The sequence below is a fragment of the Alosa alosa genome, chromosome 1, assembly GCF_017589495.1.
Source record: "Alosa alosa isolate M-15738 ecotype Scorff River chromosome 1, AALO_Geno_1.1, whole genome shotgun sequence".
Taxonomy (NCBI): Eukaryota; Metazoa; Chordata; class Actinopteri; order Clupeiformes; family Clupeidae; genus Alosa; species Alosa alosa.
In genome coordinates, this window is record NC_063189.1 from 28020686 (window position 1) to 28042714 (window position 22029).

Here is a 22029-nt window from a genome sequence, read left to right on the forward strand (position 1 = left end):
GCAACAACAGCGGCTCAGGGAACAGTGAGGGGTTAGGTGCCTTGCCAAGGGCACTTCAGCCCTGCCTACTGGTCGGGGTTCGAACCAGCAACCCTCCGGTCACAAGTCCGAAGCGCTAACCAGTAGGCCACGGCTGCCCCCCCCGGCTGCACCCTTTGACATGCATGGAATTCTGACTAATATGTAGATTGTATTTTCCAATCAAAAATGATCATTTCCCACTCTCATATTAAACAAACCTGGGTGGATATCAGAGGAGTACATGATGTAATGCATATCTATTTATCTATCTATCTATCTATCTATCTATCTATCTATATGCCACCTTGTAGACTGCTAGATGCAGACAGCCCCCTCTATAGTCAGCGCCGTATATATGTATAATAGCGCCATCTGCTGTTGACATTGCAGGTAGCAACTTACATTTTTTCTCAGTGGCTTTGCTGCTTTTCTCACATCACTATTAACATCTGCACAGCAGTTAGTGCATTTCTCAAAACAATTAGTGCAAACTGCAAAACCTAGTGGATAACCTGCAAAAGTATGTCACTTGCTCAAAATGGATAGTCCATTCCTCAAAAGCAAGTATTTATGTCAATGAAACTGCCAGTGTCATCAAAATGAGAAGTTTTGACATCGTTTATGAACAAGATAGTCAAATGGCTTTGTCCGGTTTTCATTACGACAATTTATGCTCTCAGTGTTTTCCTATGCAACAAAGGTCAGAACTTGGTGACACCTGAAAATGCTCAAGACAGCACTATACAGTATTTGTACAGCCATTTGAAAACTACAGTAAAGTTACAGATTGCTGTAGTTAGGGGAGTAAGTGAGATAGATAGATAGATAGATAGATACTTTATTGATCCCTAAGAGGAAATTCAAAGGTCTCAGTAGCATACAGACATCACACACAACATGCACTTACAGCAGAAATGGTAAATATACTGTAAGTATAAGTATAAACATATAACGAGATAAGAAAGATAAGATAAGAAAAATAACAAAACTAAATACTAAATATACTATATAAAATTTTAAAAAAATTAAAAATCCACGGTGTGCTTGAGGGTGATCAAGCATGAGATGCTTGCAGTGACAGGGCCGGGACTGGCCTGTAGTTCTGTGCATGGTGAGGTGCTCAAGAGAGTGAGTGTCATAGTGAAGGTGCAAAAAGTAGTCCAACTGTAGTCCTGTAGTTCTGTGTGCATGGTAAGGTGCTCAAGAGAGTGAGTGTCATGGTGAAGGTGCAAAAAGTCCAACAGTAGTCCTGTAGGTATGTGTGCATGGTAAGGTGCTCAATAGAGTGAGTGTCGTGGTGAAGGTGCAAAAAGTAGTCCAACAGTAGTCCAACAGTGCAACAGTGCAAGAATAAGGTCTAGAGACCAGCATAAATAATATGGACAAATAGGAGAGTAAAGTATAATGTAGACAAGGTAATATAAAAAAACTATGTCAGTGCAAAAACAGGTTGAGGTTAAGGAATATGTATGTTTCACAGTTTTACTGTATATGCTTTTTGCAATTCTACAGAATTCTACAGAATTTGATAACTAGTTCACTAATTTTGTATGTAATGACTCAAGCAATGAAATGAAGACTATTAGTTTTATTGGGAACGACTATTCAGCATCCATATAAGTATAGTTAATTTTGACTGACATGACAAAGCAACTGATACATGTTTAAAAGCATTTGCAATTTGTTCAGAGGAAGGAGAATTTGCTATATGATGTGCACAAATGACTAAATCTTGTGGAGGTTGAACTAATAGTTATGAGAAGTTTTATTCTGATCTGAGAAAAGCACCAAAGCGACTGAGAAAAACTGTAATTTGTTTGAACGGAAGGAAAATTTATGTTTATGTTGTAATCAAAGACCTTGTACAGGTTACCAAAATATTCCTGAAAAGACGGCGAGCTATTTGTGGTTAGACCACAAAACAGGACATCAACACTGTTTGTGCTCCATTTTTGGGGGGCGGTCCAAAAAGGGGGTAGGCCTAGATGATGCAAAAAGTTCCCCACTTTGCCGAATCCCTCTCTTGAGTGAAGAGGTGGAGAACTCCCAGAAACTAAAATCCTCCACACATAGGCTATACATTTTGATATATTTATATTCTGTCTGCCTGTGCTCAATAATTAGCTGATTTACTGTCTGAAGAGTTGTGCTAAATAGAATCAGTAAAGAATCATAGAAGCACCTAACAAGCATTGGGGGTGCTTTCTGTAGCAGTAGACAGCGTAAGGTGCATGTTTTGTAATTTACACAGGTGTTTTCACTTATTCACTCAGTGGTTAAAAAATGGTTGGAATTATGTGGTAGGCATGTTAGAGGGGCAGCACCTCTGGCCTGAATGAGCTTGGTTGACAGTCAATGGACCTGCCAACAGCATTTCAGAGAAGGCTAGAGTAGCCTAGGCTACCAGTCGTTTTTTTTTTTTTCACGATTATGACACCTAATTTAATATATTAATAGGCAGTGGTTGTATTCATTCAGATTAGTCTGGGTGGTTGATGATAAGCTACCTCTTTGGTGTGACCCACTCAGAACACATAATAGGCATGGCCCATTTGTTTTTGGTTTACAACCAGGGTCTGTCTTGTAAAACTTACAATTAGATGTCAAGCACACCCAACACAATTTTAAGAAGTCCTTTTGACACGCTATCACAACATAAACTGCCTGGTGAAATCGACATTGCCGTTTTTTCCCTTCTGTAGCGCAACCAGAGATGATTGGTTACTTTATGTAGAGGATGCAGCGGAAATTACCCGCGAAATGCGATAGGTGAATGAGTTAGCCAATTAGGATCCGCGCCTTGAAATGTTGGTGTTATCAACATTTTAGTTATTTCCTTAGCAACGTAGAAGAAGCTAGGCCTAGGTTGTTGTCATTCATAGCGTATGGTGACATTAATGATTACTGGTAGCTAATATTTCTGCTGTGAGTTAGTAATAGTTCTGGTACCAGATAGCTTCTAGATAGCTAAGCATCCAAGGACGTACTGTCAACCTAGCTAGTGTGTGCCAAGATTCAACGTCAGTAGGCTAACAAACCAACCAACCTAAAATGACATCTACCAGTGTTTATAATTGGTTAAAGACAATACTGGTATAGCAATCGTTTTGTGTAGGTCACTCACCAGATGTAAGAAGAACGCGACGCTGTCTTCAGGATTAAGTAAGTGTCACCTTTGCAAATGCTAACTTCATGTTACATCAAACGTTAACGTTATGTGTTTTAGCAATGGCGTCTCATTCATAATGTTAGCATGTCTCATTCTCTTCATGACTCGGTTTTGTTACAACTCGGTAACGTTATATACTTCGTTATAGACAGGTTCGTTTCAAGTTATTCCTCGGTCACACAAATATACCAATAAGACGGTGTGTAAGACATCTATAAATGTCTGATGGCCCTAATATTGCATGGCCAGCTATCATCACAGGGGGGCTAGTTGGTGAGGTATCTAGCGCTAGCTAAAGATAACATAGCGGTGAAGAACTAGCGACAGAACAGGCGGTGAAGTGCTGTGAAGCTTATATGTCGGATAGCAATCAATCTCTAGCGATACTAATTTAGTTGTTTTCGCTTGATCAAGCCATTGAGCTGAATTGCGTTGTCGATCTCGAATGAAGGGGAAGTTAAAGTCGAATATCAACTGAATATCAAACGTCCAGCCAACTTCACCGCGCTGACTTGAGCCGATGAGGCTGAAGTTTAAGCCTGTTTACGCCCATGGATAGCAACACTGCGGTAACGTGTATTTAATACGCTTGTTATGTCGTCTGTATCGCACGTGGTAACATTTATGTTTGTTATTACTTATATCACTTTGTGTCAAAATTACCAATTGTTCTTGACAGATGAGTGAAACAGCATACTCTCCCTCTACCGATATGGTAGAAATGAATCGCATCCATTATGAGTTAGAGTACACGGAAGGCATCAGTCAGCGTATGCGCATCCCAGAAAGACTCAAACTTGCTGCTGGTGCGATGGAGGACCACCCTGCCCCTCTCCCCGATGTTCCTCTCCCGATGATGCATGTTCCAGAGAGGATAGTAGTGGCAGGTATGCAAGTAATTTCACATCATGTGTCCCAATAATTGGTTTGTGCTTTATTGTTGGGGACAACCAGATAACTGAAATGGTTTTATTTGTTTCCAGTGTTCGCATGAGAGCTTGGGCCCAGTGCTCAAGTTGCCCAAGTTTTGTCTAAAGAGAACACACTGACCTTAAAGATTGCATTTCACCTGTGATATGTAAGCATTTTGTTGGTACGATTTCGACTGTCATTGTGTTTTTGCCGTTTGCGGGACAACCATTCCAAACTTTTTTCATCGCATATCGCCTCTTACCCTGTCCATGTCCAGTTCATATTTTAAACCCTCTGAAGCCATACAGATGTACTGAGTCAATGCTAAGAACAATAATGTATAGTAATGTAACAGTGGATCTCCGAGTAGGGCTGGGCAATACATTGAAAATATATCAAAATATAGAACCTCTCTGGACTTAGTCTTGCTGATGTCAATTAATCGGTTAATACTTTCACTAATGTGTGTGTGAACTGTCCTCTGCGAGTGCGGCCCTACCTGTTGCCGATGCTGAGTACACCAGACCGATTGGAGCCACAGACCCTCATCGACAGGCCTGATGTTATCAGACTTACCGTCTGCTAGGTCTGTGCTCGCCCATAGTCTGAGTTCACTCAAAATAAAGCTGGTAGCACAATGGCAAACTGGACTACTACTTGTTAGAGGACTAGTACATCGTTCCTTTATTGTAATTTTAAGTTAAAACTTTGAAATAATCATGATTTGAATTTGTAGACATATTATCCTAGCCCTATCTCTGAGGTTATCTATGGAGAGTCCACCTTGACCATTTTACTGTTCAGGTATACCAGAAAAGAGGATCACTGTGGACGCAATATGTGATTGTTTTTTACAGTAGAATATTTCAAGTTACCTTCAAACAACTATGACATGAGAATGTCACTAAGCTGACCCTCTTAACCTGTGTGCTCTGCAGACAGATAGATACTTCATTACATGTGATATCAAACTACTATCTCACCACCATCAGGTGAGAATGCTGACTCCCGGTACAGCAGACCCAGAGACCTGGACCTGATCCAGGCCACTCCAGTGGAGTCGGTGCCCCTGATGGCTCCCCCACGGGTCCTCACTCTCAATGACCAGCCACTGGACTTCCTTGAGCCAGACCCATCCAGTGCGTCTCAGGGTAATGAGGAGGTGAGTCTGCATGACCAATCTATCTGCATTCACATTGTAGTAAACCAGAGTTTTACTTTAAACCAAATTGTTCTATAATCATTGCTGTTGATTACTATAGCGATGTTGCCTCTCTGATCAGTTCATTGATCAAGTCAGAATGAGGAATATAACAACTAGTCAACTTTAATGGCTGTACCTGTAGCCATTCATTTATGGCTTTTATGATGATTATGATTGCATTTATGGTATGGTTCAGTATTTAGCAGCACCTTTGTTATTTGAGTTAATAGCATATCAGTAAAGCCCCTCACCAGCCATTCAGTTGTGGGTGCATTTTTGCAGATGCATGGTTGAGGATATTTAGTCAAGTCTCCTGTACCCTTTTATACAGACTCCATCTCGCGCAAAGTCCCGTCGAGAGCGCTGTGTGAGTGAGAACTCTGTCGTCCGCCACCAAGGGCCTCCAACCAAACATGAGGCGTGAGTTAACTTTTACCTGCTCAGTATTCACTGTCTTATTTGGCTGACACACTTGCTCAGCTCAGCCCTGCTCTTGCCATTGTTTAAGCCACATGTCTTGGCTGTACACCTCTACTGTCCTATTTGGAGATTAGGCCACATATTCTTTCCTTTTTTTTTTTCAATAGACAGACCGTATCCTTTCCATAGAAATTTCACCCTTTGAAGCACAGAGTTGCTTCCTGATCTTGGGCGAGTGCATAATTATTTCTCATGGTGCTGGAGTGGCATTGAGATGGAAATAAATGGCATTCATGACTTTATTCTTGGGTCTTTCATCCTGGCTGTGTGTTCACTCTGTTGCCCTGCTCTCCTCCATCTCCTCCAGTGTGAGCCCGTCATCGGCCCCTCCAGTCCGCGTGTGTCCTCCTCTCATTACCCCTGAGGACGGCCAGAATCTCTACAGCGCCAGCGGCATTCTGACCTACATCCAGTGCACTACCCGCCGTGCCTACCAGCAGGTTCTAGAAGTGCTGGATGACTCCCATCACAGGTGAACTGGCCAACCTTTGCACTCTGACCCCTCAGTTAGGATAAAAGGGACCATGTCCATTGAATGACACTGAGAATGAGCGCAGAAAAGCACTGTGTTTGTGTAAAAAAAGGCTTGTATGAGGGGAGCTAAAAGACTGATTGTCACTGATGTCAATCTCCATATTTGAGGTTATTCTTGAGTCAGCCTAGTTGGTTGGTATTTGTTTACATATAGTTTCCTTTTTGTGGGGCTAGAGAGAAGTTACTAATAACTAAGGAAGATATCACCCAATCTATCTTTAAATTACAGGAATGTCTGTCTGTTTGTTTGTTATTCGCATGTCTATCGAATCATTCGTCTGATTGATTTCAAACTTGGCAGGTGTCTTGCTACGGACACGAGTAAGTGCAGTGCCAAGTTTGACGTTGTTTGGATAAGAAATGCAAAAGATAGTGTTAAATATATCGGTAAAAGAAGCACACGTTGGCTTTTGCCGCTCTAACCGCTGGCCACTGCCCCATTACATAGCACGGCGGCATTTGCCAGCATGAATAGCACAGCACGGGTTTAAAGTCAAGATGCAAGATCTTTGGATGATTATCATGTCTGACTTCAACAGTAAGGACACCTGTATGCTGTTTGCTTGCATAAAATGACGCCAACAAACACGGGTAGGCTATGCTGTGTCTATTCAAAACGACGTAAACACCATGTGCAATAAACTCACACTTCATAGCCCAGGCTACTTTGGACTGTCTTTAGGCTTTGAATAAACAAACAACAATTCTGATGAATAATGCAATGATTCATGACCAGCTACAGTACAGGCAGCAAGTGGTAGACAGAGTGTGATGTCAATAGGTTACCAGAGACTGTTTTTCAGTCACATCGTTGCAAATTTCATATGAATCATCATTCCACAAAATGGTTTGTCTTCTATATCAAGTTATTCAATAGGCTAAAGATATAGTTATTTTTATCAGCTACAGAGAATGAGTGGCAGACAGAGCGTGATGTCACTTATAGACTACCAGCCATTGTTTTTGAGTCACATTGTTGCAATTGTAGGCTAATGATTCATCATATCATCTTCTCTATCATCAAGTTATTTAATAGGCCAAACATAGCCTTAAAGGAACCATATGTAAGAAATGTATTTCAGTTAATCATAAAATGGCCCTGATATGTCACTAGACATTAGGAAATCATGTTCATTTCAAATATTTATATCACTGACAACAGTAGTCCGGCCAGGATATTGTCATTTTTAAAGTGTAGTTGCAGCCCTCAACTGATGTTGATGTTGTGTTTTGTCATGTAATGTTGTGTTTTGCAGTACCAGTTTTGGCCACAATCTTACATATGGTTCCTCAAAAAAGCTGTTTATGTCATTTTGAACTATGCCTATAAGAAATATCACATGCTTAAATTCTGCTCACTGCACATTTATTATAATGTAATATAATATCAGTATTCATTATTGAATTGAGCTGGAATGATGTTTTTCCCCATCATCCCTATTTTCAAAGCAGGCCTACCTGCGGGCATGCAATTGGGCTTTGGGTTTTCTACAGGAATAGCATGTTTGAACGGGCATTGCACTAATCCAATGAAATGCCAATGACCGATGAAATCAAACTGAAGAGAAGAGACTGTGATTCTTCTCTAGCTAGTATCAGAAACTAGCATTAGTGTACAGCGCACAGACTTGTTAATTTTGTAGAACATGTTATAAATGGGTCATCACAATGTGCGTAAACCGTATTGTTTGTCAAATCCCTATACAACCTCATTGTTGTTTTTATTGCCTTTGAAGAGTTGGCCACCCAGCTTATGACCTAAGTTTGGAATGCACCCCTGAGGAAACCTCTCTAGTGGACGCTGCTACACTACGACGACAGGTATCCAAGAGAGAACACTGTGCAATGCTGATGTTTGACTCACAGATCCAGTCCGCTAATGCTTGAGTTCCAATTTCAGATCGTGAAGCTGAACCGGCGCCTTCACCTGCTGGAGCAAGAAAACAAAGAGAGGACCAGGAGGGAAATGATCGTGTATTCTGTTACCGTGGCATTTTGGCTAGTCAACACCTGGGTGTGGTTCCGGCGTTAGAAATCCACATCAGGTTCATTGAAGTTCTTAATTCCAGGCTGGTGGTTTGGACTGATGTGGAGGCTGGACATGCAAAGTGTTTGGAAGTGTTTAGGTCTGAATCTTCCATCCTGTCCTCATCTGGTTTAAACAATCATGTGTTCAGGGGTGTTTATGTACATAAGGTAATGTACTCATACATATTATGAAATGTAAGAAGTGTTGTGGTGGAACATCAGCATAAAAATACAGCATGCACATGAAAATTAGAAGTTGTTCATGAGCGTCTGTGTTTTGCACATTCATAATATTTGTGTTAAATAATATATATATATATATAAAATATTGATGTGGATAAGACACTCTTATGTGCAGCAGTCCTTATTAAACAAGTCATTGCATACTCCCTGAAAGTCCAGAGATGGTCATACTGTGAAAAGGTAAATGTGCAGTTTTGTTGTAAAACATGATGGATGAATAGCATGTTGTCTGTGCAATGTGTTGTGCATATTTTAAAAGAAATATTAACATTCCATGGACTGTGAACTATATAGCAAAGTTACTGCCATTCATGCTCCCATTGTCAGTTTTGCTGGGACAGAAACATGTAAATACGTCATAATTTATTAAAGAAGGTGACATCTGAAACTCATTATGTATGATTTTATTTGTCAGCAGTTGGAGATTGCTTTGATAATTTTGTCTAGATCAACCTGCAGATAGAACTGAGATGTAACAAAAATAACGTGCTACAAAAGTTACGTTGTGTCGTGTACCAACATGACGTTCATTCATTGGAGGATAATCAGCTGGTCACAACATCTGGTGTCGCTCTCCTGCTTCCGGGTGTTTTTAAAAGCCAAAGTCTAACATTGGTCAGAGTCAGTTTATTTTATTGTCTATGGTCAGAGTCACAATAAACATGGGGATCACCAAACTGGCCGATTTGATTCGAATTGATGCTCCCGGTGCAATATCTCACAAGGAGATCAGCGATTACACTGGTCAGTCCCAACTTCTTTCCTCTAGGCTAGTTAGCCTATTCACACTATAGGCTAAGGCTAGCCTAGTTGTTAACCAATTACATTGGGGTTCATGTGACATTATCCTTATGTTATCTGGCATTACGTATGATTACATCTATTAGCTGGTCAAAGTATATGGCATAATGTGTTTGCATGTCAGGAGTTAACTGAGCTAGCTAACCACATCCCCAAGTGATCTAAATGTAGCATCCAGGCTGACATCGGCATTAGAAATAATTTTTTGTGGGTCATCAGGGTTGCGCTAGTAAATCAGACAGTGAAAGTTAAATGAGAGCCTATTGATGAGTTTTAAGGAAACTATTTATATCTTTACTTTTCATAGGAAAGATCATCGCTTTGGATACATCCATTGTTTTGAATCAGTTTCGTACCGCGGTTCATACAATGCAATATTTGAGGTAGGTCTCTGATCAGAGATTTTCGGGTTACATTGATCTATGATTGGCTAACTTCATGGTGGCTTCTAAGATTTTAATAAAAAGGTGGATAAAAGAAATGTAAGTTTCTTGTAAGGTTAGCTGCCCTTCATGTCTCATGTGATCTTTATTATACAATTGCAGTCCTCTGACTGGGCTGTTATTTCGCACACTTACTTTTCTGGAGTATGATATCAAACCGGTCTATGTCATCGACGGGAGGCCCCCTGAAGAAAAAAGAGCTGTGGTAGGACCACTTGAACCTTTTCATTTCTTTGGTCTCTTTGTTGCAATGTTCAGTCATTAACAAAGTGTGTGTGTGTGTTGTGGTTATGACTCTCTAATCACCATTATGTAGTTGGAGAGGCGAGCTCAGAATAAAGGCTGGAACTCCCCTTCACGTCCACACTCTAATGCAGGTAAGATGAATTCTATTATTATTATGTCTTGTTATGTGTTATTGTATGTTATTGTCAACACTGGCTATGACAACATTGTATCCAAACAGTCATGCTAATAACTTTGAGCCACTTTAAATTTGAATTTTCCACACATTTCTCTATATTTGCCATTCTGACGGCCAATTCAGACCGCCTCTGTGGCATGTGCATTGTGTGTTTGTTCCGTGGCTGCTGCGTCACGTTTCACGTGAGCATTGACAGCATTCATACCAGAAATGTCTCGATGCAGTGCTGCTGCAGACAGTCTGCCCATTAAAACATGGTGTGAACATGGTGGACATGACCATTTTGCTTACAGAAACTTAAAATGTTGCTCATTCAGTCAGCTATCCTTTCAATTTGAGCTGAACGATGCTTTCATTCAGTTTCCTCACAGACACGAGACTGTGTGCAGCTACTTAAGCTTGTGGGCGTCCCTGTTCTCATGGTGAGTGTTCCGTTTTCTTGTTCTTTGTTATATGTTTAACATCAGTTTTCTTGTTCTTTGTTAAATGTTTAACATCAGTTTTCTTGTTTTATGGTCATGTTATTTATATACAGTCTAAATAGTAATATTATGGAGCATTTGGCAGTATTCATCTCAGGAGATATTTATTTGGGGATGAATGGTGCTAAATACACCACCATGCACCATCATCATCTTTTTCTCTTGTGCCCAGGCGCCTGGAGATGCAGAGGCCTTTTGTGCCCATCTTGTGAAGACCGGTGTGGTAGATGCAGTGGCGTCAGAGGATATGGACACTTTAGCTTTTGGAGGTTCTCTTCTCCTTCGCCAACTTAATGCTAAGAAAGACAGGTGAGATGAAGATGGAGCTGAAGTCACATAATATCTCCCATCCCATTGAACTTTTGATTGTTTATTATAGTTATATAGCTGTCTTGGTCTTAGGGGCTGTCCACACTGTCAACAAATAACTATAAAGACAACTGTTAGTATGAGCATCCACACTGACCAACAATAAGGAAAGCCTGTCAGAAATGTCCTAGCGAGAAACACAAAATTCTCTGGACATACACAAGCCCCCCTCAAGCACAGGTTAGCCATGCCAGTTAGTTATAAGAAGAAGCAGCGATGGCTTCCTTTTTTAGATGTTCATCATGGCAGAGCCAGCGAAAAGACCAAAGACACAGTTGTGAAATATGCACCCCAAAGCTATGGGGAGAGCTCCTTAGAGAGAAATTGGTGATGAAATGACTTACATGTTACAGAGTGGGCCTTTAAGATTACACCTAAGTCATTTGGAAGGAATTGTGGAAAATGATTAAGCCATTGTTAAGTATTATTGTCAACATATTATGTAGGGCTACTTGCTGACTTTAACTCTCAATGAAGTTCCATTATGATAAGAGAACAGAATACTTGCGGAATGATATGAAGGGCATGAATCAGAAGCAAAAAACTGTTGCCATTAGCAGCAGTCATTCATTTATTGCTGTGGTGAAATATAACAAATATCGAACATCTGAACGATGGGACAGTCTATTCATATCAGTGGAATTTTCTGCAGCATTCCTCGGAGCCGTATAATAATATTATTTCTGTCTGTTTTTATAGTGATATCACAGAATTCTGCTTGTCCAAGATTTTAGAAATTCTACAACTGTCCCAAAAGGAGGTGAGACATATTTTGCCATTAACAGAAAATGCCTCATTGACATCACAATTCACTACTTGGTTCAGTACACTTTTGTGATTACAAAATGACTTCTCAAACACATACCTTTTATCTTAACCAGTTTGTGGACTTGTGCATCTTGCTGGGATGTGACTACTGTGACAAGATTGGAGGTCTTGGACCCAAGCGAGCGTTGTCGCTAATCAAGAAACACCGAACCATAGAGTGTGTGTCACAGAATGTCAATAGAAAGGTACTTGCACCAAACTGGCCAGGAACACTTAATTGTGATTATCAGTGCTTTCTTTTCTGGTGCCTGCGTCTGTATTCCTCCATCTATCATCACTAACAATCCCCCAACTCGTCCTATTCTTCCTTCAGACACATCCTGTCCCTCTGGGCTGGACTTATCAGAGAGCCCGTAACCTCTTCCTTGAGAGCCTGCAGGTTCCGACACCAGAGTTGGAATGGAAGGAGCCCGATGAAGAGGGTCTGGTTGGCTTCCTGTGCCAGGAGAAACATGTTGTAAAGTAAGCCTGGGGGGTGATGATGACTGATGATGAAGACACTCACTTATCAAAAGAGCAAATGTCCGTTATTCATAAACAGACCTATTTATTTTAGTTTATTTCTGTTTATTTGCACTCAGGTCTTCCTCTGTGACACCTCTCTCTATCTCCTCTCTCTCTCTTTCTCTCTCTCTCTTCTTTGTTGCCAGATTGGACAGAGTTCGTGGTCGGATGGAGAAGTTTCGTAAGTCTCGTGAAGATAAACGCAAAGCAAGAGAGGAGGCAAAAGCAGCTGGGAAATGTCATCAATCACGAATTGAGGACTTTTTCCGTGTGACACGGAAGCGACAGGTAAAATAAAACTGCACAAGCTTCTGCATGACAGCTGTGTTGGAAATATTTTCAGTATTCAATGTTTCAGTTGTAGAACTGCCACTGAATCTTTTTTCTATTCAGTCTGTAGAGGCAGTGTGCCATGGCAAAGAAAAACAACAAAAGACCAAATGACACTGCCCTCTGCTGGTGGAAAGCAGGACTACCTGATTCTCTGCACTGATGGACTGCTAGACAAGGCCTTTATTTGCACAAAAAGGCTTTTTGTTTTGGATATTATTCTGAACATGTAAATGTTTGTATAATTCATATATCATATTTGTTAGATATTTCACCGTTTTTTACTTTTTTTTTAATGAATGAGGAAACTATGTTTTGTAACATAACGTTTGGATGAAGGATGCAAATGAAACATGTGTGTTTGATGATTACATTTTTGACTTGAGTCAAAAATATCTGGGGGGTATTCAAACCCAGGTTGGTCATTAAACCACGTAGGCTACTTGAAATACCCCCCTGACCTTGCTATTAAAAAACAGTTTCAAACCAAGAATCTCCATAATTTGGATGGGATTGAAGTTGAACATATCCAAAAGAAAGGTATATGATCTGGGATTTACTGGTAGGCCTATATTTTGATACAATCTAACGATACGTTCGTGGAAATATACCAATATATCAAAATACAATCATGGAAACAAGAAGGTGAACCCAAAGTAGGCTACTTTTGGTAGGCTATAGCAGAAAATGGTAGAACTTGTCTTTCTTATGACGCACTCCAATACAGCGGGTGGCGGTACCAATCTGGAAAGCAAAACTATTCCATAGAAGAAGGAATTCTGAGCGATAGCTGTGCCTGGAAGACTGCGGTGGATGGTGTTAAGATTGATGTTTGGTCTGTTTATGCGCTAAATTTAACAAGTTATTTTACTGCACCATCCTCTCCCGCGACGACCAGCGCTACATTGGTCATGGCGGCGAGTGCGAAAAGAAAACAGGAGGAGAAGCATTTGAAGATGCTCCGAGAAATGACTAGCTTGCCTGCCAATAGGAAATGCTTTGATTGCGACCAGCGCGGCCCAACCTACGCTAACATGACAGTGGGCTCTTTTGTTTGTACCACCTGTTCCGGGATTCTGTAAGTTATAAACAAGGCTAGTTGCCTGTTGCTGATGTTTCGTTAATCATCACCCCTCCTAGGGAGATGTCTCCATCAGTGAACAGTAGCGTTAGTCAGCCATAACGGATTACCCATTTCATAGTCATAGCCTACATAATAGTTATAACCTGACGGGTGACCTAGCCTACAGAAAATGTTGAATAGGCATAACTTGCGACTTGCAAACAGAAAGTCGCTCTTGCTTAGATTTGCTAAATTAAATGAGATGGTAGGATTGCATGCTGTCGTCACCTACGCTTTTTGGCTACGTTTTTGACTTGTGCATCTTGGTCTGTAAAAACTTTCTCTGCTACTCGAAATGCAGTTAGAGCCATGCAGTTTCGACTGAGAAAAACTGCAAACTAATGAGGCTGAAGCACGTGAAAGAGTCACTTCAATGATGAAAATGTGCTATAATTACTTTTCCGTCAAGATATGCAGTGTTGATTGAACAGTTTGCGTAATGCTCGTCTTGTCTCCCCAAGGCGTGGCCTCAACCCACCGCATCGTGTGAAGTCCATCTCTATGACAACATTCACACAACATGAAATTGACTTCTTACAGAAACACAGCAATGAGGTATGGCATATTTTAACATACCGAGAGATCAAGCATTTAATATACTCAAGTGCTATAGGTTGTGTTTTTAGCATGCTGTTATTGTGGTATTGCCAAACACAAGAATCTCATGCAGTTTTGCAGTATTTCTCGGTTCTTCAGATGTTTTCCACTTTCTTCTGCCATTGCTCTATAATTTAATTAATCCCTACCACATATTTACTGCATGGTGCAGGTTTGTAAACACATTTGGCTTGGGCTTTATGATGACAGAAGCTCTGCTATCCCAGACTTCCGTGAACCACAGAAGGTCAAGGAGTTCCTCCAAGAAAAATATGAAAAGAAAAGATGGTGAGCTGTGTGAGCACCTTTGCACCAATTCTCAGTATCATCATGGCAATTTACACACACCTCTCCGGTCTATCTTTCCTTTGTTTGGCTGCAGGTATGTCCCCCCTGAACAGGCCAAAGTCATCGCTTCTGTCCAGGCCTCAATCTCTGGGTCCTCTGCCAGCAGCACAAGCAGCACCCCTGAGGTGCAGCCTCTCAAAACCCTGCACCTGAGCAAGACTCCGTCCAACCAGGTATTAACTCTCATGGCTCTACCATTGCTGATAGTGTGCACTTTATTTATTCTCCAAAAGCTATGCAGACAAGCATCCTCCTGTCAGGATTCATTCAAGCTGAGACAGGACCAGGGTTGTCCAGGATGAGGTTTCACCAAAACATCAGTGTAAAAAGTGAAGAAGGACTTTGTGGTTCAGAGGCATTGAGGACAGTTTCATATTGTTTACATACTGTCGATCCACAGCCATACTGAATAATTTAAGTGCTCTCCGTCTCTCTCTCTCTCTCTCTCTCTCTCTCTCTCTCTCTCTCTCTCTCTCTCTCTCTCTCTCTCTCTCTCTCTCTCTCTCTCTCCACTTGTATTTCTCTTATAGCTTAATCAGTCCCCGGCAATCAGCCGTGTCCAGCCTCAGTCAGAGAAAAAGTTTGACCTCCTTTCTGACCTCGGTGGAGACATATTTGCAACTCCACCCTCTCAGACAGCAGGCTCCACCAACTTTGCAAACTTTGCCAATTTCAACTGCCCTTCAGGTATTGTATTGTTTCTGACCTGTAGTAGGCGTGCTTGGTATGTCCTATTCACTTAAACACATCTAAAAAGCAATTGGCCCATGATATATTACATTAAATCAAAACAAACCATTGCCGCCTTTGTTTTTCCTTTATTTGTTTGATTTACTTGTTGAGCTGTGCAAACAAGGATGTCTGATCTCCTGAAATTGCTTAGCATTGCACATGGCCACCTTTGTAAATGCATACACAACCATGCATTAAAGGTCACATGTATGTTACCAGCTTGGTTTCATTGTCTAGTTTTCAGTTGCTTTACTTCAGTGTTTTTTGTTCTGCTTTTCTCCTCACTTTTGGTTTTATGTCTCATGTTTGTGACTGCTGCAGCGCAAAGTAGCTCAAACTCAGACTTTGCCAATTTTGACTCATTTGGAAATTCCAGTGGGTCCTCGTCCTCATATTTTGGTACCTCACCCCCCTCCCAGCCCTTCACTCATCCCTGTCATACAGGTATAATCTCCACATGACACCCAGAACCCCCACCTGACACCCTGTTCACAGTGCAGAGGTTCCCTTCAACATTAATTGTCTGTTTATTGTATGTAATACCACATTGCATGTCAATATATGTAATTTGCTGCATCCATTAATTTCTGCTGGTGTTAAAAAAAAGATTGCCATGTGCAATCAGTTAGAGCTTGTAGCAGAGTAACAATATGGCTTTGTTTCTGGCAAATCAGCATGGTAATGTTACAAAAATAATATTATCTTACATAAAGAAATAACATACACATCCATATTGCACACTCTTGCTAAAATGATTATATACATTTAAACAGATATCACAACTTTTTAATTGTCTTTATTTATTTATTTTTAATTCACTCTTTATGAACTTTTTATCGATAACCTAAGCAGTATTTCCATGGTAATAAGCATGTAACACCTACCCCCTGTATTGTAAATAACTTAAGATTAAACAGCCTGCACAGTTAGCAAATATAACAACACCATTGTCTGATACTCTCTACTTCCTCTACTGACTGTATGGTATGTGTTTGTCTATGTGCAGGTGGCAGGGTGTCCGTGCCCTCCCTCTCTAACATGGCTTCGGCACCCACTCCACCCGTCACATCCGCTGAGGACCGCTACGCTGCCCTGGCTGAGCTAGACAGTGCCCTCAGTTCCTCGGCCCCCACAGGAAGCGCTGCTCAGGGGTAAGTGTCACGACACAGTGAGAGTGATGCTCATGATGCATCCTTGCTGTCACTTGGTTTGATTTTGAGCGTGGTTGTCTTGCTGATCCAGGAGTATGTTTGGAGCAGTACCAGGTGCCACCTCAGTGCCCACCCAGCCACCACTTCCTGTCATGCAGAAAGGTTTTGTTGGTGAGGGCACACATTTATTTTCAAGTTTGGTTGTGATAACCCCGAACTCTGAATAGTATTGGTATAGTTGGTATAGTTATCTTAAACTTGTTTTTTTATTTAATTGGGTTTATACAGAGCCTTATAGATAGGAAAGGAAATTAAATCTTTTGAATTTCAGCGCCTGGCTCTCCATTCCCTTCACCACCAAGATTTCTTCATCCTCTTAATCACTCACAAAAACAAAAATCTATCACAAATGAATGCTATATCCACTTTATCTACTACTACTTTAACTAACTACTTACTATATCAATCTGTTCTGTCACTTAATCTACCGGTGGTAGGCTACCTTACAAAATTAAACAACACAGCTGACGCTCCACCAGAAATGGATTAGCTGGCTGATAATGTTGCCATAGTTTTAAAGGACTACTGCATAAACCGAATTGATTGTTGTTCTTACAGTAGTTTTTTGGTTTGATTATCTGAGTGTTAATTAACTGGTTTCTTCTATCTTATAGATGTGTCTTTCTTTTCTTTTAGCTGCTCCATCCACAAACCCATTTATAGCTGCTGGCATGGCCCCTGAGCCTATGTCCACCAACCCCTTCCAGAGTAATGGCAGAGCATCAGCTCCAGGTACAAAATGGCCTTTGGCAAACATATCTTGTGTACCTCAAATATATTGTATCCCCAATTGCCACAGCAGTATAACAACAGTAAATAAGCTTTATTATATGAACCTACACATTCTCATTGAATGAGGCAGGCTATTAGGATTTACAACAGTGTTGGGTAATATTTAATATAGTGTTGGGTAATATTTGGTGCACTTTCAGCATTTGATCAACTTTAAAATGAATGGGGGAAAGGATAGAGCTGTGAGAAAGAAACAAATAAGTGCTTCGGTGTCGTTGATATCAGTCTGAATGTCACAGCCTCATTTGGAACAGGCTCTATGAGTATGCCAGCAGGATTCGGGAACGCCACCAGTTACTGCCTCCCTACCAGCTTCAGTGGGACTTTCCAGCAGCCCTTCCCAGGCCAGGCACCCTACGCTCAGCCCTCTGCATACCACCAACAGCCCAATGGTGAGTTCTAGGGATGTACTTAGGAAGATGCACAAGATGACAAGATGAAGTACGACATAATTTACCAGTGGTAGTAGCTAATGTTCATCTGCTGTGTTCATCTGTTGGTAAGTGTTGTGTTGATTATTTGCATAGCCAGCTGCAGATTTCACCCGTAACGGCCACAGGCTGAACACAACTCTAAGAGGACAGGTGTGCTCTACATGTCTGTCTAAGTTTTAGGTGACCCAACCTAAGAGCTTCATTAATCCTGTTGAGGTTCTGTAGGTCTGTCTAAAAGGTCGGATGTGTGTCTCTCTGATTTAGAACTGACGGACGGTCATCATGTAACAAGATATGAGGGGGTTTGGACTCAGAGAACGTAGCTAAAATAGTAGGTCACTTAAAGCAGCAGTAGGTAGTAGTTTTATCTAAAATTAGCAAGCTATCTCAATAACCGCCAAAAAACTTTGCTTCCAATGGCCATAATCAAACAAATGCAGTTTGCACTGATAAAAAAATAAGCTTCTCAACTTAATTATTTCTGGAAATATTGTTCTTATTGACTAGTTGACTAGTTTCCAACTAGTCAGAATGATGTGAGTTTATCAGCTTTCCCCTTAAAGTTCACTAATGTAAATGTATTTTCAGGTCTTAGATTGGTAGGTAGCTTGGCTCAAAACTTCTTAAAAAGCATACCAAAAACAGTAAAAAAAAAAAAAAAAAAAAAAAACAGAAACACAACAAAGAAACAATGTCTAACTTTTGAGCTATTTAATCAAGAATGAATAAATGTTGTCTCCGGCCTCCATATATGTGCGTTAAAGCATTGTACTCTTACACACATGGTACACTGGTACAGATGGTACACATTTTTTCCAAAACCAAATCAAAACAGTCTTGATTTGTGGTAGCTGGGTGGCTAATTGACATAATGTGACATTTCATGTCCCCTTACTCCCCCTTAGGCACTGGATTTCCAGTCTATGGACAGGTCAAACCTCCCATGACCTCTTATGGGCAGGGGATCTCAGCCCCTGGCATGTCCAACAATCCATTCACGGTGAGCTTTATGGTCAGAGTAAGATCATGTGATTGTGATGGTCTTCTGAAGGACTGACTGAATTCTCTGATGAGTACTGTATGTTTGCTCTTTTTGTTTCCTCTTGCAGGGAGGTGTCCCCGCAGGGTCGTACCCCTCAGGAGGTTCTTCCACAAACCCCTTCCTGTGATGTTCCCAATGCAAAAGCACAGACGTGACATCCAAGCACTCACATACACTAAAACACACATTCCATGTCACCACGTACTCCAAACACCAAGAAGTTAAATCTATAAAGGCAGATTTTTAGATGCACAGCACTGAGTGTCTTATTGTTTTAAAGGGGGAAAAAGCCCTGTGATGCAAGTCCAGAGGGAAGCCTCCCTTTCTTGTAGTGTTTTGGGAAAAGAGAAAAAAACACCTTTTGAACTCACTGCCATGTCATGAAGATATACGTATTTGTTATGTAGCTTCAATTCAAGTTACTTTATATGCTTAGAAAGTAAGCTCCTATTGCATATCAATATTTGCAATCCTCTTAAGCACACACTTTGTACATATTAAACTGTGCTCAGAGAACAGAGAAGACAGTAAAGAGATGTACTTTTAAAAGTGGTCAGATATAATGGTTCTACATTGGGAACCTCATTTCATTTTGTAAAAATAAAACCCACATATTAAAGCAACACCAAAGAACTTTCCCTCTGTCGCACGCACGCTATTTGTTTATCCAGCACCGGCTTTGCAAATAACAATGTCCACAGACAAGGTAGAATATTTTGCATGAATTATAAAAGTACGATGTATTGCGACATCAGATGCAAGTCAAATTTGTAGTTTCTTATGTCTCATTCCATCGAACTACAGATCCGCTACCCGATCTGGCAAACATAGTGCGGTTATAGCCGATAGAGGGCCGCGAAGTGAATGCAGAATTGCCGTTCACCCTGTTACGAGTTGATGAACCACTGAAACGATTTTGGAAACATTATTTTAAGGTATAAAAAGCTCTTTGGTGTTGCTTTAAAGGCCTTTCATATCAACCACTTGACCTACTTCCTGCCTGAAAGAGGTCAGAAACTCATTATGAGAATCCATTTTCAGCTTGTCAGGACACTGTTATAGTATTAACATGATGGACAAGCAAATGTTCTGAACGTACCAGGAGGAAATGTATGGTCTCTTACAAACTGCTTATTATCTGGACAGCTAAGGCAAAATGTTCTACGATGTATAACCCTGAAAGCATTTTTGACTGTACGAAGCACACTATTATGGACGTTAAGTCAGTATGTACATATATAAATATATGTATAAATATATTAAACGTTTTTTAACTATATGACCTGATGTATTTCTTACTTCCAGTGCAACATTTGTTTAGGAGACATACTAAACAGAACTTGGGTCACATCTATTTCCCTAAAGAATTTGCTGGTGGCCCAGGTCTGGCCCACACACTGTAAAATGACTGTAATGCATACTTGAGCCAAGTCTTTTTTTTTTTTTTTTTTTTTTTGCTTTATTAAAGACATAATACAAATATACAAATGAAGATAATACAAAAGTGAAACAGTACAGTTACAATTATACAAAATAAAATTACAAGTTGCACAAAACAAAGAACAATTAATAAGTAAATAAATGAAAAGAAAAACAGGAAAAGAAAAAAGACAATTAACAAGCACATTATTGTAATGTTTAAGCAATATTGTAGCTTTTTTGTTATCCAATCTTTTAACAATTTCAAGAAAGGACTCAAGTTCAGCACTAAATTGTTGTACATTTGGGTAGGCCTATATAAAATTTAGTAATCAAAATAACACTTGAGCCAGGTCTGCCCGCAGCCACTGGAATGACGACGAGGGTTGGGAGGGGCTTGGCTTCTCCTGCAGCCTAGAGGCCCATGCAGAAACAGAACCTTTCCGATTTTCAATTTTTTTTTTATTATCCAATTTTCTGTCAAGCTCAACACATATGCAAAATCAGAAAAATTACTCTAAAATCTTAATTGCGTATTTAGCCTACCTGGTGAACAAAAAACACAATGTTAGGAAATTGAATTACATTTTTCAATTTCCCATTTTTAAGTTTCGTAATAGAAAATTTAACTGGTAGGCGTTCCACGGACCGGGTCCAAACCATAGACATGTAAAAGGTCTAAACTCTATTTCTGAAATTTCAGAGGTAGTGGAGCGGTTAAGCTCATATAATGAGAAGTATTGTGCATTTAATGAGTAAAGCATGAAATTTTGTTCAGTGTTTTTACACACCTTGAAGTTTATTTTCAGACGTGGAGCCACTTCAGATCTGACCTCTGGGGCTAGATATTTGCTGTACGGTGACGATGAAAAGAGAAGACGCAGAAGTGGCGTCTCGTCTTCATTTTTATTTGCGTTTAGACGAGCATTCTCAGGGGGAAATCTTTGTTTATATGAAGACGCAAGAGCAGGGTTGGGTCAGATTACTTTGAAATGTAATCCATTACTGACTACAAATTACATGGCCATTTTTGTAATCAGTAACGTAATCAGTTGGATTACCAAAAACATGTAACGTAATCTGATTACTTTATGATTACTTTTAGATTACTTCAATAAATATGCCCATTAAGTAAAAGACACCACCAGACACCACCACAGAGTTGATGAAAGAATTCTCATTCTATTTTTCTTCTCCACTCTTCTCCAAACATGCACAACTCAGCTTAACCTTTATAAGGGCACACCTGGACAAATAATTTAGCTTTCGCTGGATTTTTTTGACCCAGGGACATGGCCTGAGATTGGCATAAAAAAAGGAAGCATTAAACCCAAATGACACCATGTCCGTTTCAATTGTGGGGATGAGAAAATTATTATTTTGGGATGTTTTTCAACTGGGGGGGACCTGGTGACTTTCTCAAAGTAAACTGTAACACTAAAACAAGAGGCTACATTAAGATTAGGAGGAAAAGATCAGGCAGTGTGCCGAGAGACCTGCCCCAATAGAAGCCTATGTAAGTTAGTAAGTAAGTATATCTTTTGATCCTGTGAGGGACA

General features: G+C 40.4%; 3 protein-coding genes across 6 annotated transcripts; all 3 read left to right on the top strand.

The window, feature by feature from the left end:
• Positions 1-2744: 2744 nt before the first annotated feature.
• Positions 2745-8983, top strand: mffb (mitochondrial fission factor b). The gene is made up of 7 exons (XM_048247989.1): positions 2745-3183; positions 3870-4077; positions 5095-5264; positions 5638-5726; positions 6094-6258; positions 8057-8141; positions 8221-8983. The coding sequence occupies exons 2-7, from the start codon at positions 3870-3872 to the stop codon at positions 8350-8352; spliced, it is 849 nt and encodes a 282-aa protein (XP_048103946.1). The 5' UTR covers positions 2745-3183; the 3' UTR covers positions 8353-8983.
• A 142-nt stretch (positions 8984-9125) lies between these two features.
• On the top strand, positions 9126-13262 carry zgc:110269 (probable flap endonuclease 1 homolog). The gene is made up of 11 exons (XM_048247975.1): positions 9126-9335; positions 9700-9775; positions 9938-10040; positions 10152-10212; positions 10620-10681; positions 10914-11050; positions 11810-11870; positions 11992-12123; positions 12252-12400; positions 12589-12730; positions 12836-13262. The coding sequence occupies exons 1-11, from the start codon at positions 9233-9235 to the stop codon at positions 12884-12886; spliced, it is 1077 nt and encodes a 358-aa protein (XP_048103932.1). The 5' UTR covers positions 9126-9232; the 3' UTR covers positions 12887-13262.
• A 64-nt stretch (positions 13263-13326) lies between these two features.
• agfg1b (ArfGAP with FG repeats 1b) lies at positions 13327-19783 on the top strand. Of its 4 annotated transcripts, none has more exons than XM_048247934.1 (12): positions 13327-13850; positions 14357-14450; positions 14665-14780; positions 14875-15013; positions 15371-15527; positions 15894-16016; positions 16579-16723; positions 16815-16894; positions 17420-17515; positions 17815-17967; positions 18915-19009; positions 19119-19783. In XM_048247934.1, the coding sequence occupies exons 1-12, from the start codon at positions 13684-13686 to the stop codon at positions 19176-19178; spliced, it is 1425 nt and encodes a 474-aa protein (XP_048103891.1). In that variant the 5' UTR covers positions 13327-13683; the 3' UTR covers positions 19179-19783. The 4 variants fall into 4 exon arrangements, with proteins under 4 accessions (XP_048103891.1, XP_048103901.1, XP_048103909.1 ...); XM_048247944.1 differs by having other exon boundaries at positions 17830-17967; XM_048247952.1 differs by lacking the exon at positions 15894-16016.
• Positions 19784-22029: the final 2246 nt, after the last annotated feature.

Bases quoted from the DNA above. Each gene is read 5' to 3' on its own strand.
- agfg1b (XM_048247934.1), top strand. From the start codon at position 13,684: ATGGCGGCGAGTGCGAAAAGAAAACAGGAGGAGAAGCATTTGAAGATG. The intron at 13,851-14,356 runs GTAAGTTATAAA...TGTCTCCCCAAG, and splicing joins ACCACCTGTTCCGGGATTCT to GCGTGGCCTCAACCCACCGC. The intron at 19,010-19,118 runs GTGAGCTTTATG...TTCCTCTTGCAG, and splicing joins TGTCCAACAATCCATTCACG to GGAGGTGTCCCCGCAGGGTC.
- mffb (XM_048247989.1), top strand. From the start codon at position 3,870: ATGAGTGAAACAGCATACTCTCCCTCTACCGATATGGTAGAAATGAAT. The intron at 5,265-5,637 runs GTGAGTCTGCAT...CCTTTTATACAG, and splicing joins CGTCTCAGGGTAATGAGGAG to ACTCCATCTCGCGCAAAGTC. The intron at 6,259-8,056 runs GTGAACTGGCCA...TTGCCTTTGAAG, and splicing joins CTGGATGACTCCCATCACAG to AGTTGGCCACCCAGCTTATG.
- zgc:110269 (XM_048247975.1), top strand. From the start codon at position 9,233: ATGGTCAGAGTCACAATAAACATGGGGATCACCAAACTGGCCGATTTG. The intron at 10,682-10,913 runs GTGAGTGTTCCG...TCTTGTGCCCAG, and splicing joins TGGGCGTCCCTGTTCTCATG to GCGCCTGGAGATGCAGAGGC. The intron at 12,731-12,835 runs GTAAAATAAAAC...TTTTCTATTCAG, and splicing joins GTGTGACACGGAAGCGACAG to TCTGTAGAGGCAGTGTGCCA.